Genomic DNA, 21,134 nt, shown 5'->3' on the forward strand with positions numbered 1-21,134 from the left:
GACAAATTTGATTGGCTAAATGCTTAAGATTGCTTCATCATTTGTAATACAGTATGCATAAAGTCTTCTTGCTACTATTCTGTTAACAAATGAAATATCTTTCTCACAGATATTTTTTCTTTCCAATCAGAATGCTGATTTAAAGAAACAGCTTCATGAACTCCAAGCCAAAATCACAGCTTTGAGTGAGAAACAGGTAGGGGAAAAGGGTGGGGGGCATATTTTTAACATTGTGTTCTAAAGATATGTCTGCTTGAGGCTTCTAGGAGAACTGCTATTTTTCCTCATGTGTGAAAATAAGTGTGGGCAGCCAGACTCAGTTTTAATTTTGTTTGAGCTCTGTTTATCTATTTTTATTTTTGGTTGAAATCAGTGTCTAGAGTATCCCATGGGTATATGTTACTGGCAAATACCTAAAAGCAATGTGGCAGGCTGCTGTTAACTGTGTTAATTAAACTCTCTAGTTTACCCATAGGGGAAAGAGGTAAAGAAAGTTAGTGGGAGTGTGTGATAGAGAATCTTGTAGTTGCTGGATGTGTCTTGTTAACCTGTTTTAAAGGCTTGGGATGACATTTAACTTAACTGTGGAGAAAATGGTTGTAAATAAATAGCTGTAAATGTAGGTCTCCCATTCTGATTATTGTCATACCTTTATGTTATTCTTTATTAGATGGAACCTTGTTGGATTTATTTATATAGAGCTAGAGAAGAGTATCTTACTTTTTTTCCAAGGACATCTGGAAAGTAGTCTTTGGAATTTCTTGTATAATGACCTCTACTTCACCAGTTCAGGCAGCTCCTGCCACCAGGTGGAGTGTGACAATTGATAGAACACTAAGTAAATGTCTATGGTAACCTGACAAAGCATGTGTTTTCTTGTTCCTTCCCCACCGCTCTCCCTCTGGTTAAAAGGAGCAGTTTTCTGTCTTGGCATAGGTGAACGTGTAAACCAAAAGCATAAGGTGATTTGCAGTTGATAGTTCCTGCTAGTGACATCTTATTGAAGATTTTTGACTAAATAGTTCTCAATAATTGATTTTCATGTGTTTTTTTTTAACTTTTATTTAGTGAAATAATAGTAATGAGAGTAATTTATCTCTGGAGATTTCTGATTGTGTTTGTATTGTGTTTTCTATTGTGTTTTAACTAAGGGGAGAAATAAATTTTGAGACCTATGTGGAATGCATGTGAGCCCTTAATTGTTCAGAATAGAATCTTTTTCCAAGCTGAGTGAACACAACTGCTTTTTTTTCTCCCCGGTCCTGTTCTTATGCTTCTGCGTTCCCGCATCTTGTCTTCTCCAGAGACAGGAGATATTTTAGATTAGGGAATTGCCAAAATAAAATTGGGAGGAGGTAGCATGGTGGAGAACAATTTGTAAGGGAAAATATAAACAGAGTTCGTTAGTATGTATTTGGCTTTGAAAGTGATTCAGTTCTCTAAAGTCAAATTGATGTGTGTTAGTGAAAATGTTCTAGCTTTAGAATTCTGTTAGCACTGAGCCTCCTTATAGTTTCAGGGTTAGTTTGACAAGACGCCAATGAATGAGTCACTTTTGCTGAAAAATTCACGTGTTCCAGCAGGGAAAGAAGGTGAGAACTGATTAGTGGAGTTAGGGGGTTGGGGATGCTGCACAAAGTTAAGACACTCTAAAGCTAGATTTGGAGAAAATGGGGCAATTGAAAAAATTTACATTTATTTGAAATTTTTGTGAGAACTGATGTAAAGATTTGGTTTATTTCTATAACTTTTTATTCTTTAATTTCTGTTTTCTACTAGGGACCTCATTTAATAGAAAATTGCAACCATTTATGTTTATGTTCGGTAAGACAGTTCATCAAGTGGTAAACTCTCTCATCTGAACTAAGTTTGGATTTTAGAAACTAGATTTTTAAAAAATGGGCCTGGCATCAGGAAAACCTTAGGTATACAAAGTAAAAAAAGTAGAGAGAATGGAATCAGAAACTGAAATGCAACCTTGAAATTTTTAAAATATTTGCTTAACTGTTAAAACAACCTTTTTGATAGAACAGAAAATATATTTTTAGGTAGGCTAGTACTTGAAGAAAGCACAGATATAAAGTTCAAAAGCGGGGCACCTGGGTGGCTCAGTTGGTTAAGCGACTGCCTTCGGCTCAGGTCATGATCCTGGAGTCCCAGGATCGAGTCCCGCATCGGGCTCCCTGCTCAGCAGGGAGTCTGCTTCTCCCTCTGACCCTCCTGACCCTACTCTCTCTCTGTCTCTCTCTCTCAAATAAATAAATAAAATCTTTTTAAAAAATAAATAAAAATAAAGTTCAAAAGCTGGGCCTTCCTCAGACTTATTTCCAACATAAAACATTGATATTCAGTTTAAAATAGTTTTATTTTACAATAAACGCCTAATGCTGAATGCCTAGCATTTTGGTTTTCCTTCTCAAAAGTTCTACTTAGCCTCTGGCAAAATACTGATTTTCCTTTTACTTTAATAACTAAAATCTGAATTATCTTACTCACAAATATTTTTATTTAACAATTTTTTTGGTTGTGGGGAAAATGCTAAATACAGCAAAGTACAAAGAATGTCATATTCCAGAATTAACAACTACTAATCCTGTATCATTATTTGTTTTTATTCTTTTTATACTATGTACACTTTTCTGTCGTCATTTTTTCTATATCCGCTTGAAAATTTATACAAGTAATGCATACATTCTCTTTTTTTGCTTTATTAAAAAAACAAAACATTGTAGATAGTCATTAATTCTTACAATGGGCACGTACTAATTCTTATTTGTTATTACTACCTCAATATTTGATACTTAATTGGTTTCTTCCTCAAGACTAATTATGAAATGTTATGCTCCATTTGGGAAAATATGGTCTTTAGTAAGCATCTCTCATGGCTAAAACTTAGTGAATTTCATTGAATTCTTGGTTAGAAGGCTCCAGTGTTTTCAAACTGTAACTTGAGATTTTTGAATAAACTCCCCATTGCAGATTTTGAAGTCAGCTCCTTGACCCACAGGGCTTTAATTTGTGGTTGACAGTTTTAACTCGGGAAATCCCCAGACTTGATTGGTTAAACAAATTATGTGTTATGGAGCCATTAAAAATCATGGTTTCAAAAATATTTTAATCATACAGTGTGCTCATGATAAAGCAAGTGAAAAAGGACGTGCAGCTTTATATGCATTATAATCCCACTTTTGAGTGTGTCATATGTATATATGTATGTAGGCATGTAAATACATATAGAAACAGTATCACTATGAAATGTGGGAAGGTGATGAATTTACAGGTAGTTTATTTTTTCTTTAAGGTCTTGTGTATATTTGCTTTAATCTGTATAATAAATATGTTTCCTTTTTATAACCAGAAATAGACAAGAAACATTATTTAAAAAATTTTCAACACCAAACTTTTGTCTGTTCCAGGGAGAGTCAGCATTTAAATATCCAATGACATTCTCCTCTTGGTATATGAACCACTGTAATCAGAGAATCCATCTATTTTAATACTGAAATGTGGAAGCAACTATTAATTTCTTTAACAGGGTTCATTCTTTTTCTGCACCCCTCCCTCCTCATTTTGGCATGATGTGTGGTCTTTTGCTTGTCAGGATAGAGGTTAGATAATTTTTTAAAATAGTCATCTTTTTATGCTTTTTAAACTGAAAGTATTATGAACATCTTACATTTTTTAGTGTTTTTTAAAAATACGATTTTTATAGGTTCAAATATTTAGTGGTCTGGCTAGATTATAATTGGTTAGTCCTCTAATATTTGATGATAGGATGTTTCCAGTTTTTTGCTATTATAAATATCGCTATGATAGAAATACGTATGTGAATTTGTTTCTCTCTGATTGCCTTAGGATACATTCTTAGGTGTGAGATTACTGGGTGTATTGGTCAGCTGTTGCTGTAATAGTTCTGCAAAACAAACCGGTGTTTTATTGAGTGACTTACGACGTTTATTTTCACACTGGTTCTGTACATCACCTGGGGTTTTCCTGATCTAGGCTGGACACATCTGCTTTCCTGATCTAGGCCCAGACACATCTACTTCAGTTTGTGGGTTGGCTAGCCCTGCCTCCAGGCTACAAGTTGGGTTAGATCTGCTCTGTACCTGTTCACTCTGAGGCCTACCATGAAGAGGCAGCAGCTACCTGGGGCATACCCACTTCACCAGAATACCAGAAGCAGACCAAACTACCAAAATACATTTTAAGCCTCTGCTGGCATCAAGTCTTTTAATATCTCATTAGCCAAAACAAATCATGTGGCTAAGCCCTGCAAAGTTACATGACAAAGGGTGTGGATGTATAATTTTATAATAGAATATAAAGAATTGAGAACAATAATCCATCTACCTTACTTGGTTAAAGTTAGTATAAAAGAACTTAAGTATATATATTTTTTAAAAAACGAATTTTTATGACTTATTTCCAAATAGCCTCCAGAAAATGCTGTTATCAACTTAACAGCATATATGACAGTACCTAGTTTTCCCCAGGAGATACCCTGTGGGGGGAAAAAAACATTTTGCTAATGTGGAAGATGGGTTAATAGGTATCTGATGCTTATCTGGAAGTATATTTTTCAAGCTGTTTGTCCATGGTACAGATATTCCATTGTATTCCTTAGAAACATTTCAGTTTTAGGTTTTATTTTTCTTTTATCCTTTCTCCTATTTTTCTTATTTCTTTTTTAGAGAGGTAGACATCTCCACAGTCTTTGGTCTTTGCTGCTGGTTTGCTTTTCCAGCTCTATGTTTAAAATTATAGTCTCTATTCCTTACAGATTGCTTAACCTAATACAAGATGAAATACTTTTCTGGGTTTAATAAATAGTTGCCATTTATGAAACCATTCTCATTTTAAATTTGAACATATTTTACTAAAACAGATTTGAAGCCTTTGGGAGAGAAGTTTCTGTTCCTGTCATAACTAATTATGTTTCTGATGCATAGAACAACATTATTTAAGCCAAGTAGGTGACTTGAACAATGGACTGTGGGTGGGGGAGGGGAAACTGGAGTTTGATTCTGTTCCTGATTCTGTAACAGACTTTTTCATAGATTTTGAGTTAATAATTTAATATGTCTATTTCCTTATTTATGGAATGTTTGAATAATGCCTTTTAGGAGTTTATGAACATGTATCTGTTGAATGCACTGAATGTTTTTGAAGGTGAGTTCTAATTAAACGGAATAGGTTAGCTTTAGTCATAGTGGTTAACTTCATCTCATATGGAGCACCTTCATCTTACATGTCAAGTACCACTTTTTTTTTTCCAAGTACTACTTTTTTTTAAGGACTTAGAACATTTAATGCAGTCATGAGTAAGTACATCACTGTAATACATAAACTGGGACGTGGACTGTGACTTAGCCATGATTATATATATAATTAATCAGTATCTGATTTGAGACTAGAATCCAAATCACTGTATTCTTCATTCTGTTTTATTTAGTAAATTGTATTCCTAAACTATTCTGTGGCCCTTTATCAAATATTTTTTGAAATGGGACATTAGGCACAATAATTACATTGCCTTTAGGCTTCATTGCCTTGGAGTCAAGTCAGTAAATTAGTTCTTGTAGTCTAATAATGGTAACCTGATACATGACTATCTCCAGCCTCTGATGCTGATGACCATAGAATGTTACTCTTTTTCATTCATAACCAAACTAGTGTGATTGGCTCATCACATTAGCATTGAAAATTGTTATTTTCTTAGAGATTCTTAAATTATGGTGGGAATCTGACCTCATCTTTGTCCAGAGCTTAGGAGTTCCCTAGGATTCAGTCAAGTTCATCCCTCCTGCACAGTATTTATGGGAAACCATTGGTCCAGTTGTTTGTTGAGTTTACTTCCTCTTGTGTACACAGGGGATCAGCTTCTTCTGTTTTTTTTTAACCTTTATTCTTAGAGTACAGTTGTCACTATTGCCAATAGTTGTACCTAACTAATCAAAGATTGACAAAGAAGCTTGATGAAGTAACTCATATTTTAATAATGTGTGCCATGTTATTATAGGACATTTTACCTGAGTGTGGTGGAGGGAATCTAGTAAGGTGGTGATTTCTGCCAAATGCAGCAATTTGCTTATCTTAGTAGGTTAGGGCAATCTTCTTAGTTCATTCTAATCATTTATTTTTAATACTGGCAAATGGAATGAGTTTTTATTTTATTTTTATTTTATTCTTTTTGAGAGGGAGAGAGACAAAGCAGGGTGAGGGAGCGGGAAGGGTCAGAGAGAATCTTAAGCAGGCTCCACGCCCAGCACAGTGTAGATCCTACAACCCTGAGATCATGACCTGAGCCAAAATCAAGAGGTGCTTAACTGACTGAGCCACCCAGGAGCCCCATGGAATGACTTTTTCGTTTCAGTTTGAAAGTCTTAACGTTCATCGTCAGATGTTACATGTCTTGACACTGAACTACTTGGGATCTATTGTATTTTTTTTTTCTTTCTATGCTTGTCGCTTATTGAAGAACATTTGCCTCAAGCAATGAAAATTTAGACCAAGTCTAAGTTTGTGGAACTTTTTTCAAGCACCGTATTTAGGGACTCTTCACTTTGACTCTTTGGAGAACATTAATCTTAACTTTTGACTAGTAGATGGTGTGCAGAACAAAGGCTTATTTAACAAGGCCTTAGACAGTGTAACTTTGACTTCATTAGTAAATTACTTTGTGCTTTTAAATAGTCCATTCCCTTCTCCCTGGGATCTGTGTTTTTTCAAATGTCTTTATCATTCTAAGATTCTTACTCTTCTGTTTATTCCTCATACATTTATTGCGAGTTTTCTATAGTGAAAGGCTTGGTACTAGGTCCTGGAGGGTGCAAAGAATGAAAATCTTGCAAATGACATACCCAATAAAGGGTTAGTATTCAAAATGTATAAAGAACTTAAAAACTCAGCACCAGAAAACAAATAATCCAATTAAGAAATGAGCAGAAGACAGACAGTCATTTCTCCAAAGATGCCAACAGACACATGAATAGATGCTCAACATCACTCATCATCAGGGAAACGCAAATCAAAATCACAGTGAGATAGCAGCTTACATCTGTCTGAATGTCTAAAATCAAAAACATAAGAAATAAGTGTGGGTGAGGATATGGAGAAAAAGGAACCCTCGTGCACTGTTACTGGGAATGCAGGCTGGTGCAGTCACTGTGGAAGACAGTATGGAGGTTCCTCAAAAAATTAAAAATAGAGCTACCCTACAATCCAGTAATCTCACTACTGGGTATTTACCCAAGAATATGAATACAGTAATTCAAGGGGATATATGCACCCTGTGTTTTTTTTTTTTAAAGATTTTATTTATTTGACAGAGAGACACAGCTAGAGAGGAAACACAAGCAGGGGGAGTGGGAGAGGGAGAAGCAGGCTCCCGGCTGAGCAGGGAGCCCGATGCAGGGCTCGATCCCAGGACCCTGGGATCATGACCTGAGCCGAAGACAAATGCTTAACGACTGAGCCACCCAGGTGCCCCTGCACCCCTGTGTTTATTGCAGCGTTATTTAGCCAAATTATGGAAGCAACCCAAGTGTTCATCAGTAGATGAATGGATCAAGATGTAGTATACATACACAGTAGAATATTATTCAGCCATAAAAAAGAACAAAATCTTGTGATTTGCAATAACATGGATGGATCTAAAGAGTATAATGCTAAGCGAAATAAACCAGTCAGAGAAAGACAAATACCATATTATTTCACTCATATATGGAATTTAAGAAAGGAAACAAATAAAGGGGGGGGAAAAGAGACAAACCAAGAAACAGACTCTTAACTATAGAGAACAGGTGGTTACCAGAGGTGAGATGGGTAGGGTGATGGGTGAAATTGGTGAAAGGGGTTAAGAGTACACTTACCTTGATGAGCACTGGGTGATAGATGGAAGTGTTGAATCACTATATTTTATACCTGAAACTAATAATAACACTGAATGTTAACTATTCTGGGATTAAAATTAAAAAAAAAAAAAGAAAAAATCTTTCAGTGTTACTTCCCTGTGACTGGTTATAACCTTCAAAATGTTCAAGCTCATTAGCACTGATGCCTTTAGCAGCTCATTCTTGATTGACTCTCTTGCATCCTCTTACATACCCCAGAAGTTCCCTGGTGTCACCTATCTATACTGGGCTCTCTCAATTCTCTGTGCCTTTGCATATGCTTTCTCTATAGCAGGAATTCTCTTTCCTTTTTACCTGGTAAATTCCTACTTATCCTCTGAAGATCCAATGTAAGCAAAGATCCTCTAGAAAGTTTTCCTTGACTTCTTTCCACTCTCCAGGCAAAGCTAGATACCCTTCTGTGTTTTCATGGTACTTGTGCCCACCTCTCTTATTTGTTTTCATTGCACTGTGTTATAATTATTTGTAAGCTCCTTGAGGATAGATAGCTCCTTGCTCATATTTGTACCCCTCCAGCCTAGCATAGCAGATATGTAGCAAGTGTTTTTGAATGTGTTAATTCATTATGCTTTCAAGAAGCTAGTAATCTAGTAAGGTGGCCTATGATGTCCATGGTAAGACATTTTACCGTTAAAAGATTTCCCATTCAGGGGTGCCTGGGTGGCCCAGTCATTAAGTGTCTGCCTTCGGCTCAGGTCATGATCCCAGGGTCCTGGGATCAAGCCCCGCATTGGACTCCCCGCTCGGTGGGGAGCCTGCTTCTCCCTCTCCCACTTCCCCTGCTTGTGTTCTCTCTCTCGCTGTCTCTGTTAAATGGATAAATAAAATCTTAAAAAAAAAAAAAAAGATTGCCCATTCAAATAGTTCAGTTCCCTTTTTTTGAGAAAAAATATTCTCAATATTGTTTCCTACTTGAATGTTTTAAGAATGTTCAATAACATTTTTAAATTAACATATAATGTATTGTTTCAGGGGTACAGGTCTGTGATTCACCAGTCTTACACAATTCACAGCGCTCACCATAGGACATACCCTCCCCATTGTCCATCACCCAGCCACCCCATCCCTCCCACCCGCCTCCACTCCAGCAACCCTCAGTTTGTTTCCTGAGATTAAGAGTCTCTTATGGTTTGTCTCCCTCTCTGGTTTCATTTTGTTTCATTTTTCCCTCCCTTCCCCTTATGATCCTCTGTCTTGTTTCTCAAATTCCTCATATCAGTGAGATCATATGATAATTGTCTTTCTCTGATTGACTTATTTCGCTTAGCATAATACCCTCCATTTTTAACTGTTTCAAATCAGAGCAGCTTTGTCTTAGTTTCAGAAAAGGAACTTTTTATCAAGTGAAGTAGTATAAACCAGTAAATGAGTTGGGCCAGCAGTCTGGAAACCTGATATATCTAGAAACAGTCTCCTCTGTGATGTTGCTACATCACTCATTTCTGTCTGTTGTACCTCCTTTGGGTTCTCTTTAGCCTTCTCCTGACCTTATAAAACATGCTTACATTTCTTTTATCTTTTAAATAACAAGAATTCCTTTGTTTCTTAATTTCTTTCTGCCATTGCCCTGTCTCTGTGTCACTTCATGATTAAACTTCTAAGAAAGCTTAATCTTAGCTTAGTCTCTATTTGATGTTACTTTTTCCTTACCTTATAGCCCCTTTATCAACCCACTGCAGTTAGTTTCCATCTTCATTCTGCTCTAGTGAGCTCACTGAAACTTCTAGTAACATAATTGCCAAATTTAAAGTACATTTTTTTTTAAAGATTTTATTTATTTATTTGAGACAGAATGAGAGAGAGAGAGAGAGCTCATGAGAGGGGGGAGGGTCAGAGGGAGAAGCAGTCTCCCCGCCGAGCAGGGAGCCCGATGCGGGACTCGATCCAGGGACTCCAGGATCATGACCTGAGCTGAAGGCAGTCGCTTAACCGACTGAGCCACCCAGGCGCCCCTAAAGTACATTTTTTAAACTTCATTTTACTTGAACTGACTGTAGCATTTCAGATTAATGACCATTTCCTTCCTAAGGTTTTCTTCTTCAGAGAACCAAGAACCTTCCTTTCTTAGTTTATTGACCTCTTCAAATGCACCCACTCGCTTTTCTTCTCAGGCACTTCTTCCTCAGCTTACCCTTTAAAAGTTAATATTCTGTGGTGTTTCGTCCTTGTTTTTCTTTTCATCTTACTCTGTTTTTCCCCCATGGGTGACATACAGCCTCAGACCACCACTGAATGCCAGTGACCTCCAAACCTTTATTTCTTCTTCCCCTCTCTCTTCTAAGCTCTAGACAGATGTGTATTTTCAGCTTCTGCCTATTGGATATCCCAGAGCTCCATATTCTCCAGATAGAACCCCCTTCAAATTCTGTTTCTTCTTTCCCTTTTCAGTTAATGACATTCCATTTATCTAGTGGCCAGGCAAAACGTGGAAGGCATCATGGACCTTTTGTCTCTCTCTCAGTCTCTTATCCATAATTGCAAAGTCTTGTTTATTCAAGCTCCTTAACATTGTCCATACTCCCCTACTTCCTTTCCATGGCATCCCATTGCATCCAGTCCTATCTTTATCATCCAACCTTTCACTATTAACAGGAGGGTATAAAATACAACCCTTGTATGTTGGCTTTCCTGTTTATGACGCTTCAGTAGCTCCCTTTGCCTTAGACTCTAGGAAGAAATCCGGACTCCTTACGGTGGCTCAGAAAACCCCTCATTATCTTACCCATGAGCCTCTCCATTGAACTCATACACACCTTGTCCTCCAGACTTGACACATACTTAAATTTTCTTGGTTATGCTCTATCGTTTCTTCGACCTGGAATATTCTTTCCTATCTTCTTTGTTTAGTACTAAACCTGGCTTAATAGTCTACCTTTTGACCCACAGGCTCATTTACAGGACAATACAGTACAGAAATAGCCACGCATGAAAAATTGAAAACAAACATATATCAGTGTGCATTAGCAAGTAATACATAAGAGTTGACAATGTATGCATATTATGAAGTACTTAACTGAGTGGAAAGATGAATGGAAGGTAAAAAATCAAATTGTAAAACATTACAGTATGATTTATTATTTAAAATATAAAATACTAAAAAAAATTTGTATGTATGCATTCATGGTTATTTATACTTGAAAATATGTGGAGGGTGCCTGGGTGGCTCAGTCAGTTAAGCATCTGCCTTCTGCTCAGGTCATGATCCCAGGGTCCTGGGATCGAGCCCTGTGGTAAGCTCCCTGCTCAGCGGGGAGTCTGCTTCTCCCTCTGCTCTTCCCCACCTCTTGCTGTCTCTCTCTCTCAAATAGATGAATAGAATCTTTAAAAAAAAAAAAAAAAGAAAATATGTGGGAAAAGTTCTAGATTATTTAGAATTATTTACATGGAGCTGTTAATAGTGATTTCCTCTCAGAAATATGGGATTCCAGAGAGGTGACCAAGGAAGTTGGCACTTTTAACTTTTTATATTCTTATTATCTGTATTTTTTATAAGGAACATATTAGTTTTTTAAACTACTGAAGTATAGTATAAATACAGAAAACTACACATATATGTGTATATATTTATGTGTATGTATATATAGTTCAGATACATTTTTGCAAGCTGAAACACCTGGATGACTAGCACCATCAGTATCAGATATTTATACAGAAACTTTTTTGTGCTTTCTTCATTTTACTCTGATTCCCTTCCACCAGAGAAACCACTGTTGTGACTTTTAACAGCATAGATTAATGTTGCCTATATATGAAATCACATAGGGTGTATTTTTTTCTGTCTTATTTTATTCAACATTATGTTTTTAAGATTACATCTGTTTCTTTGGAAGTTTTTTTTTTTTAATGTTTATTTTGAAATATAAGAGTCATAGGAAGTTGTCTTTTGAAATTTTAAATCACTCAAGAAAAAAGTTTCTCTCTCAGATATATTCATCCCTAACATCTTTTGGCATAGTTAAATGCTTTTTCTTGTGAATTGATAGCTCCTTGCTCTGTTTCTCTTTATCACATTTCTTTAACTATTTGTTGGTATGTTTATCTCCCTTCCAGATTGTGAGTCTCTAAGAACTGTGTTCTCATCACACTTAAAACCTGGTGTATATGGGGCGCCTGGGTGGCTCAGTCGGTTGAGCGGCTGCCTTTGGCCCAGGTCATGATCCCAGGGTCCTGGGATTGAGCCCCGCATCGGGCTCCCTGCTCGGCGGGAAGCCTGCTTCTCCCTCTCCCCCTCCCCCTGCTTGTGTTCCCTCTCTCACTGTGTCTGTCAAATAAATAAATAAAATCTTAAAAAAAAAACCAAAAAAAAAAAAACCTGGTGTATACCTAGTGCTTCATGCACAGTGGTATTTAAACATTTGTTAAAAGCAAGAGGTTCTAATCGTGACTGGCCTTGTATCTATAGAATTTCTCTGAACTGGTTTCCTCATCTGTAATATGGGCACTATAATTGCCAGTTCAGATGCCTTTAGCTGTATGTAACTGAAAGGCCAACTAAAAGTAGCTAAAACAATAAGTGGACTTCCTCACCTAACGAATTGCTAGAATTCAAGTTCAGCGGTTCAGCAACACCATCAGAACCCATGTTCTAATCCTCTTTCTGCTCTGCCACTCTCAGTGTGTCAGCAGACATTGCTCGTGGTCATTGCTGTAGCTCCAGGCTTTATATTCTCACACATGAACATTCTAGGGCAAAAATAAAAGGACCAGTTATTCTTAAATGTCTCTTTGTAAGAGCAGGGAAAACCTTAGTTAGAGGCCCTTCAACAGACTTTACATCTTATTGACCATTTTTGTCACATGCCAATGCTTAAAGTAGTCACCGGCAAGAAGAGTGGATCCAAGACTGATTTAGGTTCTGGAGCTGAGGACTTGCCTCTCAAACATTTGGAGGCTAGATACCCAAACAAAATTGGTTTTTGTTAGCATAGGAAGCAGAAGGGATAGAGAATAATGGATGATGAAAAAGCAATCAACAGTGTCTGTCTCCATCTATAACTGTAACAGTTTTCTCTACTAATGTAAATTAATTATAATGTATATCTGAAGATGTGTGAATCCTAAAATACTATAAAGTTAAAATATCCATTAGTGCTTGTTACTGGTTTTAGAAAAGTCTCCCTTTGCTACCCTAAGCTAGCAACCTGCTTTAGGGCAAGGAATGCAAAAATAATTTTACTATTTGCCAAAGCAATATATTATAAGAAAGTAAATCTATTGTAGAAAATAATGTAATTTATTTCAAACGTGAGCTATAAATTGTTTTTAAAATTGTTTGATATTTAAAATATTTGTTTATAAACTATATCGTCACCATTGTTACTAATATTAATATCCTGTGCCTTTGAAACATAGCAGCCTTGATGTCCCTTTGTTAACAATACCTTCACACCTAAATTATTCAGGGAAACCAGAGTTTATCAAAACCCAATGGTATTTATGGATTTCAGTTTTTTTAAATGTTGAACACTATAAGTGATACGCCAGATCACAGATTCTTGCATTTCTTTTTCCCAGCAGATGAGGGTGAGAGAACCAGACAGGAAAAAGAAGTTTACTCTTGGGCTGCTGTCTTCACATGGTAGCTGGTTAGAGAGGCTGCCCTGTAAAATTATCTTCACAGAAGATATGTTCCCTAAAGTTGATTTACTCCGAGTTCAGGAAGCAAATGTTTGTGTGAATCAGTAGGGATTGGCTAACCTCTTTCCGAAAAGCTCTGTCTGAAAATGACAAGAGTGATTATTAGTTTCTGTCAGTTAAGCACCAAACATTCCTTTGCTCTGAAAAATGAGGCCCTAGAAATCTCCAACTAATGTGTTTAATTTGTCACCTTTTCTCCTATTCCGACCTCCATCACCTTTTAAAAAACCTTTCCACCTTTTGCCAAAACAAATTATATCATTTTGACCAAGAAGAAAACTAAAGATAGAGATCAATTCTGAACTTAGTTCTTTTTATGAGCAGTGAATGATTATTGCTGATCTCATTTTATCTAGTGCTTCTGTCATCTAATATAGTAATTGGAAAAGAAATTAGCACTCCTGTTCCTATGGAGTCAGGAAGCACAGATAAACTTATCCCGAAAAGTTATAATGCTTGAAGGAAAAGAATTTAGTGAAGTTGGGGAGTGTGTGCATTGAAAGAACTTGAGATTTGTTTTCCTAAGTATGTATCTCATTTATTACAGATTGTAGCAGTTAGTCATGAATTTGAGACAGATTTATAGAAGCGTAAATTAATCGACCTTTTAATTAAGAATGAGATAGCAGCCTTACTTTATTTTTTTTTAAATGTATTATTTCACAGTTCACTTTTTTCATGGAATGTTTATTTGATTTTTAAAATAATCTGGAGTGACCTCAGGCAAGGGAAACAAAAGCGAAAGTGAACTATTGGGACAACACTGAAATAAAAAGCTTCTGCACAGCAAAGGAAACCGTCAACAAAACGAAAAGGCAACCTACTGAATGGGAGAAGATACTTGCAAATGATATATATGATAAGGAGTTAATATCCAAAATATGTAAAGAATTTATACAACTCAACACCAAAAAACCCAAAAAATCCCATTAAAAAATGGGCAGAGAACCTGAATAGACATTTTCCCAAAGACATGCAGATGGCTATCAGACACATGAAAGGAGGTTCCACATCATTAACCATCAGGGAAATGCAAATGAGAACCACAGTGAGATATCACCTGATATATGTCAGAATGGCTAGAATCAAGGAGACAAGAAATAAGTGTTGGAGAGGATGTAGAGTAAAAAGAACTTTCATGTACTGTTGGTGAGAATGTAAATTGGTGCAGCCACTGTGGAAAACAGTATGGAAGTTCCTCAAAAAAATTAAAAATAAAAATATCATGTGATCCAGTAATTCCACTACTGGGTATTTGCCCAAAGAAAACAAAAACACTAATTCAAAAAGATATGTGCGCCTCCATGATTATTGCAGCATTATTTACGATAGGCAAAATATGGAAGCAACCCAAGTGTCCGTCGACAGAGGAATGGATCACACCCCCCCCCAACACACACAGGAATATTACGTGGCCATAAAAAAGGATGAGATTTTTTGTGACAATGGATAGACCTAGAGGGTATAATGCTAAGTGAAACAGAGAACAATACCATGTGATTTCACTTACATGTGGAATCTAAAAACAGAGCCGTAAATACGGAGGACAAACTGATAGTTGCCAGAGGGGAGAGGGGTGAGGGGATGGCCAAATTGGTGAAGGGGAGTGGGAGGTACAGGCTTCTAGTTATAGAATAAGTCCCAGGGATAAAACGTAGAGCACAGGGAATATAGTCAGCAGTACTGTAATAGTGTCGTATGGTGACAGATGGCAGCTACACTGGTGGTGAGCATGGCATAACATACAGACTTATTAACTCACTATTTTGAATACCTGAAACTAAATGTTACCTTGTGTGTCAGTTATACTTCAATTTAAAAAAATCTGGAGCACAGTCTCCCAGAGTATTAGTCACACCTTAAAGCCCCCAACTAAAGTCAAGGTAGGCAAAAGTAACAGTTGGAAGCCATTTGTAAACACCTGTCACAAAAACTTCTGAAGATGTACTTTTCCCGCTCTGATTTCTGTTTTTCCTAGATACGAGTTCATCAGATGAAACAGTTTTTGCAAGCTATCAGAAGTATTGCCCCTGCTGCTAATAGCTGATAAGATTATATACAACTCTTTTTAGATTTTCAGTATCCCTTTTTGGTGACTTCCCTTTCCCTTTTTACTTGCTTGATTATCTTCTTTAGGTATAAAGCATTTTATAGCCATCACTTCTGAAGAGAAATTGATTAGTTCTCCAAAGACGGAAAGACTAGTATGATTCTCTAGAGCAGGGATTGGCAGACTGTGGCCTGCACCTGGGCCAAATCTGGCTTGCTGCCTGTTTTTGTAAATAAAGTTACTGGAACACAACCATGTCTTTCATTTACATATTGTCTATGGCTGCTTTTGTGCTACAATGGTAGAATTGAGTAGTTGTGGCAAAGACCTGGCTGTTTATAGAAAAAGTTTGTTAGCCATTACTCTAGAGAAATTTAACCAGGGGACACTTGACTCAGAGATATTAGGCACAGTGTAACAGTCTAGGGCAGGAGGGAGCACCACACTGAAAATAGGGTATATACTGAATAATGAGAAGACCCTCTTATATACACGCCAGCCCCATGGTTTTCAATTCATTTTAGTACCTCATTTTCTAAAAGCCTCTTTTATTTTGGAGACTTTCTCTCTCCTTCTTGTTTCCATTCTCCCTCTGTCCTCTAGATTTATTGAGGTATAATTAATATGAAATAAACTCACATTTTTAAAAGGGTTTAATTTTTGATGGGGTGAAACCATCAAATCAAGATAATGAACATATCCATCACCTCTAAAAGTTTCTTGTGTTCCTTGGTAATCTCTCCCTTCCTCTCACCCCCCAGTCCTGTCCCAGGCAAACATTGGTCTGCTTTTGTCACTATAGATTGTGTTTACATATTTTAGAATTTTAATAAATAGGCTTATACAGGATCTATTCTTTGGATTGTTTCTGGTTTCCAGCTATTAGAAGTAAAGCTACTGTGAACATTCATATGTAAGCCTTTGTGTGGAGATATTCTTTCATCTCTTTTAGGTAAATACCTACGTGTGGTTGGGTGGTATGGTACATGTATTTTTAACTTTAATGAAACTGCCAAAATGTGTACCGTTTACATTCCTACCAACAGTGTATGAGAGTTTTAGTTGCTCCACATCATGACTCCTTCATTCTTAAATATAACAGCCAAGAATCTCAGATATATAAGGGGAGGCACTAAAATGAAAATCAAAACAGACCCAGAAAATTGGAAGGGACATTTCAAAAGAACTGTAACTTTAGATCCTCAGATCAGTAAGAGAAGGTATTGCATCTGTGGGGCAAGAACAGGACGCTAGGAATAAGAGAGCAATTAGAAGACAAAAAGGACTCTTGATAATAAAAAAGGTTTTGAAGATGAAATTGGAATAGTCTCTTAATAAAGGGAAGAGACGAAGGGATCAATGACGGAAGAGAGAAAAATTTTAGAGGATCACACCAGAGGTCTACTGCCTGACCAATAGAAATTCTGAGACAAGATACTTGAAAATGGAGAAGAGAAAATCATCCAGTAATTAATACAAGGAAATTTCTCAGACATCTCATACATTCCAGGTTAATAGAATTTACTGAGTACCAAACAACTGCAAATGAAAAAAGACCCACACCCCCATACCGAGAGGCACATCATTGCAAAACTTCAGAAAAACAGGAATAAGATGTTAAAAGCTTCCTCAGAGGGAAAAAAACAGTTGCAAACAAGGACTGGGAATCAGATGGCATCAGACTTGTCAGCAGCAGCCCAGGAAGCTAGAATGGGGAATGATGTTTTTGAAATTCTGGAAAACAGCAACTTGCAATGTGGAATTCTGTTCTCAATCCAACTCTTGATCAAGTCGGAGGGTAGGGGGGGCACCTGGGTGGCTCATTTGTTTGGGCATCTGCCTTCAGCTCAGGTCATGATCCTAGGGTCCTGGGATAAAGCCCTGTGTGGGGGCTCCTTGCTCAGTGGGGAGCCTGCTTCTCCCTCTCCCTCTGCCTGCCGCTCCCCCTGCTCGTGATCTCTCTCTCTCTCTCTGTCAAATGGATAAATAAAATCTTAAAAAAAAAAAAAAACCTTAAAAAAAAAAAAGTCTGAGGGTAGAACAGAGACATTGTAGACATGCAAGGTCACAAGACTTACCTCCCATGCACTCTTCTTGAGGAAGCTACTAGAGGATGTTCTCCATTAAAACAAGAAAATGAACCAGTAAAGATGAAGACATGGAACCAGAAAATAGGGAATCCAGTACAAAAGAGAGATGAAGAAAATCCCGTTTGATGAAGGAAAAACCCAGATGACTGTTGTACAACAGGTTTAGAGACCAACCAGTTTAGTTTGGATGAGGTTGGGGGACTCTAGGAAAGTTGTAGCCAAGGGAAAAAATGGACTGATATATTCTGTGATGTGATGTGTTTTGAGCCATCATTTAGAGCAGTTTTATAGCTTCTTTGGAGAGTATGGGGAAGAATTAATGATGTGAAAATAGAAAACCAAACAAATAACAAAGCAAGGCATTTTTAGTTCCAGGAACAACAAAACGTACAAGAAAAGTATAATTGCTGTAAGCTAATTATCTCACCGATTAATGTTTTTTACATGATTCTAATAATACAAACCTTAAATATGGATTTAACTAAACATTGTGGTATGACTGTAATGATAGTTGGGGATGGGATGAGAGAAGGTAGTGTAAGAACTAAATTATGGTTATCTGTGGTAAGAATTCAGTAGGTTATGATTAAAGTGAAAAATTGGGAAATCACATTGAGTATATATTTTAAAATAAGAAGCTAAATACCTGAAGAAATCTCTAAAAGACTTGCAAGTGGTTTCCTGAGTGGAACAGAACTAGAGATTTGGAGAGAGTTGGTACAAGGGACTGCTATTTGTATCATAAGTCTTGTATTACTATCTTTTATTTTTTATTTTTTAATTTTTTAAAAAGATTTTATTTATTTATTTGACAAGAGAAAGAGACACAGCGAGAGAGGGAACACAAGCAGGGGGAGTGGGAGAGGGAGAAGCAGGCTTCCCGCTGAGCAGAGAGCCCGATGCAGGGCTCAACCCCAGAACCCTGGGATCATGACCTGAGCCGAAGGCAGATGCTTAACGACTGAGCCACCCAGGTGCCCTATTACTATCTTTTAAAGCTATTTGTATATATTACTTCAGTTTAAAAATTAGATAGAAAAATGAAAGTCTGGACTTAGCATTAGATAGGATGTTTAGTCTTTGTGGGGTATCCTGGACTCCTGAGGCACATCACCTGCTGACTAAATCTTTGGCCTTCCGTACATCCCCAGACTGTGCTAGGGACGCTGCTTGGGCCTCTCTAATTCTCCTTTGTCATTTTTCTTAGTACAAGCCACATGCAGCTCTACAGTTGGTTAAGACATCCCTTAGGAGTCTACCAGAGAGATGAATATGTCCTTTGGTTGCGCTTCTCTTCTGGGTGGAGAAAAGATGTAGGCCCTGATAATTATAATAATATAAAACATAATAAATGCCTATTATTCATAAGTTTAGCCCCATGGGATAATATGTCTCTTCTGTCCTTAAACTGATACCATCTCGTACCATACTCAGCTCAGAAACTAAACTCCATGAGGCCAGGGATTTTTACTTGTTTTGTTCATCGATGTATTGGCTGTCAGTAAACATTTATTGAATAAATTGAGTACTCTCTGAATTATTTAAGTTCTAGATATACAAATGTATATCTAGAGCCCACGGTTGCTGAGCTTAGGCTTTTAGAGGGAATATTAACATGAAAACAATTACGGTAAATTTGAAGTCAGAATATACATGGTACCCAGAGAGGAGATTCTCTCAGTGAGAATAACTTATGGAAGCCTTCACAAATGAGCTGATGCTGGAGTTGAGAATGAAAGGATGAGTAGCAGTTTGCTAGACAGAGGCCTTCCATGCAGAAAGAACAGCATGTGCAAAGGTATAGGAATAGGAAACAGCAAAGCATATTCAGGGACTGCAAGTAGTTAGGATTGCTAGGGGAGAGGTTCTGTCAGGTGAAGATTAAAAGGTAAGCTTATATGGTTTGAAAACAAAGCACTTTGCACTATTATTTTCCTTTTAATGCTCAGTATTATCATATTAGTAATAGTACAATTATATAGCACTTATTATTTGCCAGACACTTTGCTGGGTGCTTTAAATATACTAATTCAATCATTTAATCATCACAGTAACCCTAGGAGATAAGTACTGTTATCCCCATTTTATGGAGGAGAGGTTAAGTCACTTGCCCAAGGTCACAGAGCCAGTGAGTGGTAGAGTCCTGTATGAATCCAGGCCATGTGGCTCACACTGTTTTGAATTTCAAATAACATCAAGGAAAAATATGAGATTTACATTTATTTAAAGGGGTGGATGGATCATACTAGTTGAGAACACTATTAGATTGTCAAGTGAGAGGGAGAGTATTGGGGAGTGTATAAATAAGACAAAGCTAGGGGCGCCTGGGTGGCTCAGTTGTTAAGCATCTGCCTTCAGCTCAGGTCATGATCTCAGGACCCTGGGATCGAGCCCCGCATCGGGCTCCCTGCTCAGCGGGAGGCCTGCTTCTCCCTCTCCCACTCCCCCTGCTTGTGTTCCTGTTCTTGCTATCTCTCTGTCAAATAAATAAATAAATAAATCTTAAAGAAAAAAAAAAAGACAAAGCTAGATCACAAGGGGTCTAGTATACCCATTTCCTTGACTTTTGTTTGCTCTTTCTGCTTTTGTTTCAGGGAAGCTTGAGTTCTGAAGCTCTTAACTCTCTGAATTTTTATGAAATTATAAATAATGGCTGGGAGGTCGTCTTTCCTTTTCACCTCAGTGGAATGAGGACCTTCCTCCTCAAATCCATCTACTCAAAACTAGTCTCTTTTGTTTAATATCTGTGAGTTAATTTTTAAATAAAAAAATGTGTTACTACAGTATAACTTTGTATGTGTGTACATGCACATGTCATAGCTATAAAAGGAGACTCAGGTATTGGCACTAGGGGTTGTAGTCTATCATTTCTTTAAACTTTTTTTTCATTTTTAAAAAAGTCATGAATGTTCATTTGGAAAATTCAAGGGAGAAAAATCAAATTTCGCTGTGATCTCACTTCCATGTGTAGATCCTTTTTTTTTTCTATGCCATACATTTGTATTAAAAAATAAAATTGGCATTATGCTTATTATTTTTGAAATAACCTATTTTTAATGTGTCTTGTGCATTTCTTTACATTTTAAAATATTCCTCAAGAATATTAATTTTGAGTGGCTTGATGGTATCCTATCATATGGGACAGGTTTTCTCTGCTAATTGAAAATAGAGCGTCCCTATGAAACCTTTCATAAGCCAAAATAATGGCATAAAGTGAGGCATATCCCCCAGTTTCTGAAAGTTTGCATTTCACCATCTTGCTTTTATGAAAGACCTACATTAATATGGTAATGGCTTTTTTTCTTTGGATTTGTTTCAGTCAAAACAGGTAATAATGTAGGTCTTTTGTGACAGCAAAGTGGCATAACTCAAACTTTTGGAAAGTAGGAGATACCTGTATAGGGCTTATTTAGTCAGTTCACTATTTTTATTTTTTATTAT

General features: G+C 37.0%; 1 protein-coding gene across 1 annotated transcript in view; it reads left to right on the forward strand.

Moving 5' to 3' along the window:
• Nucleotides 1-21,134, forward strand: part of PHF21A (PHD finger protein 21A) — a 165,255-nt gene that overhangs the window by 20,012 nt on the left and 124,109 nt on the right. The window contains 1 exon segment of the mRNA XM_044919192.1: nucleotides 131-196. Coding sequence (XP_044775127.1) covers nucleotides 131-196 — 66 coding nt within the window.

Source organism: Neomonachus schauinslandi, chromosome 11 (genome assembly GCF_002201575.2).
Source record: "Neomonachus schauinslandi chromosome 11, ASM220157v2, whole genome shotgun sequence".
NCBI lineage: Eukaryota > Metazoa > Chordata > Mammalia > Carnivora > Phocidae > Neomonachus > Neomonachus schauinslandi.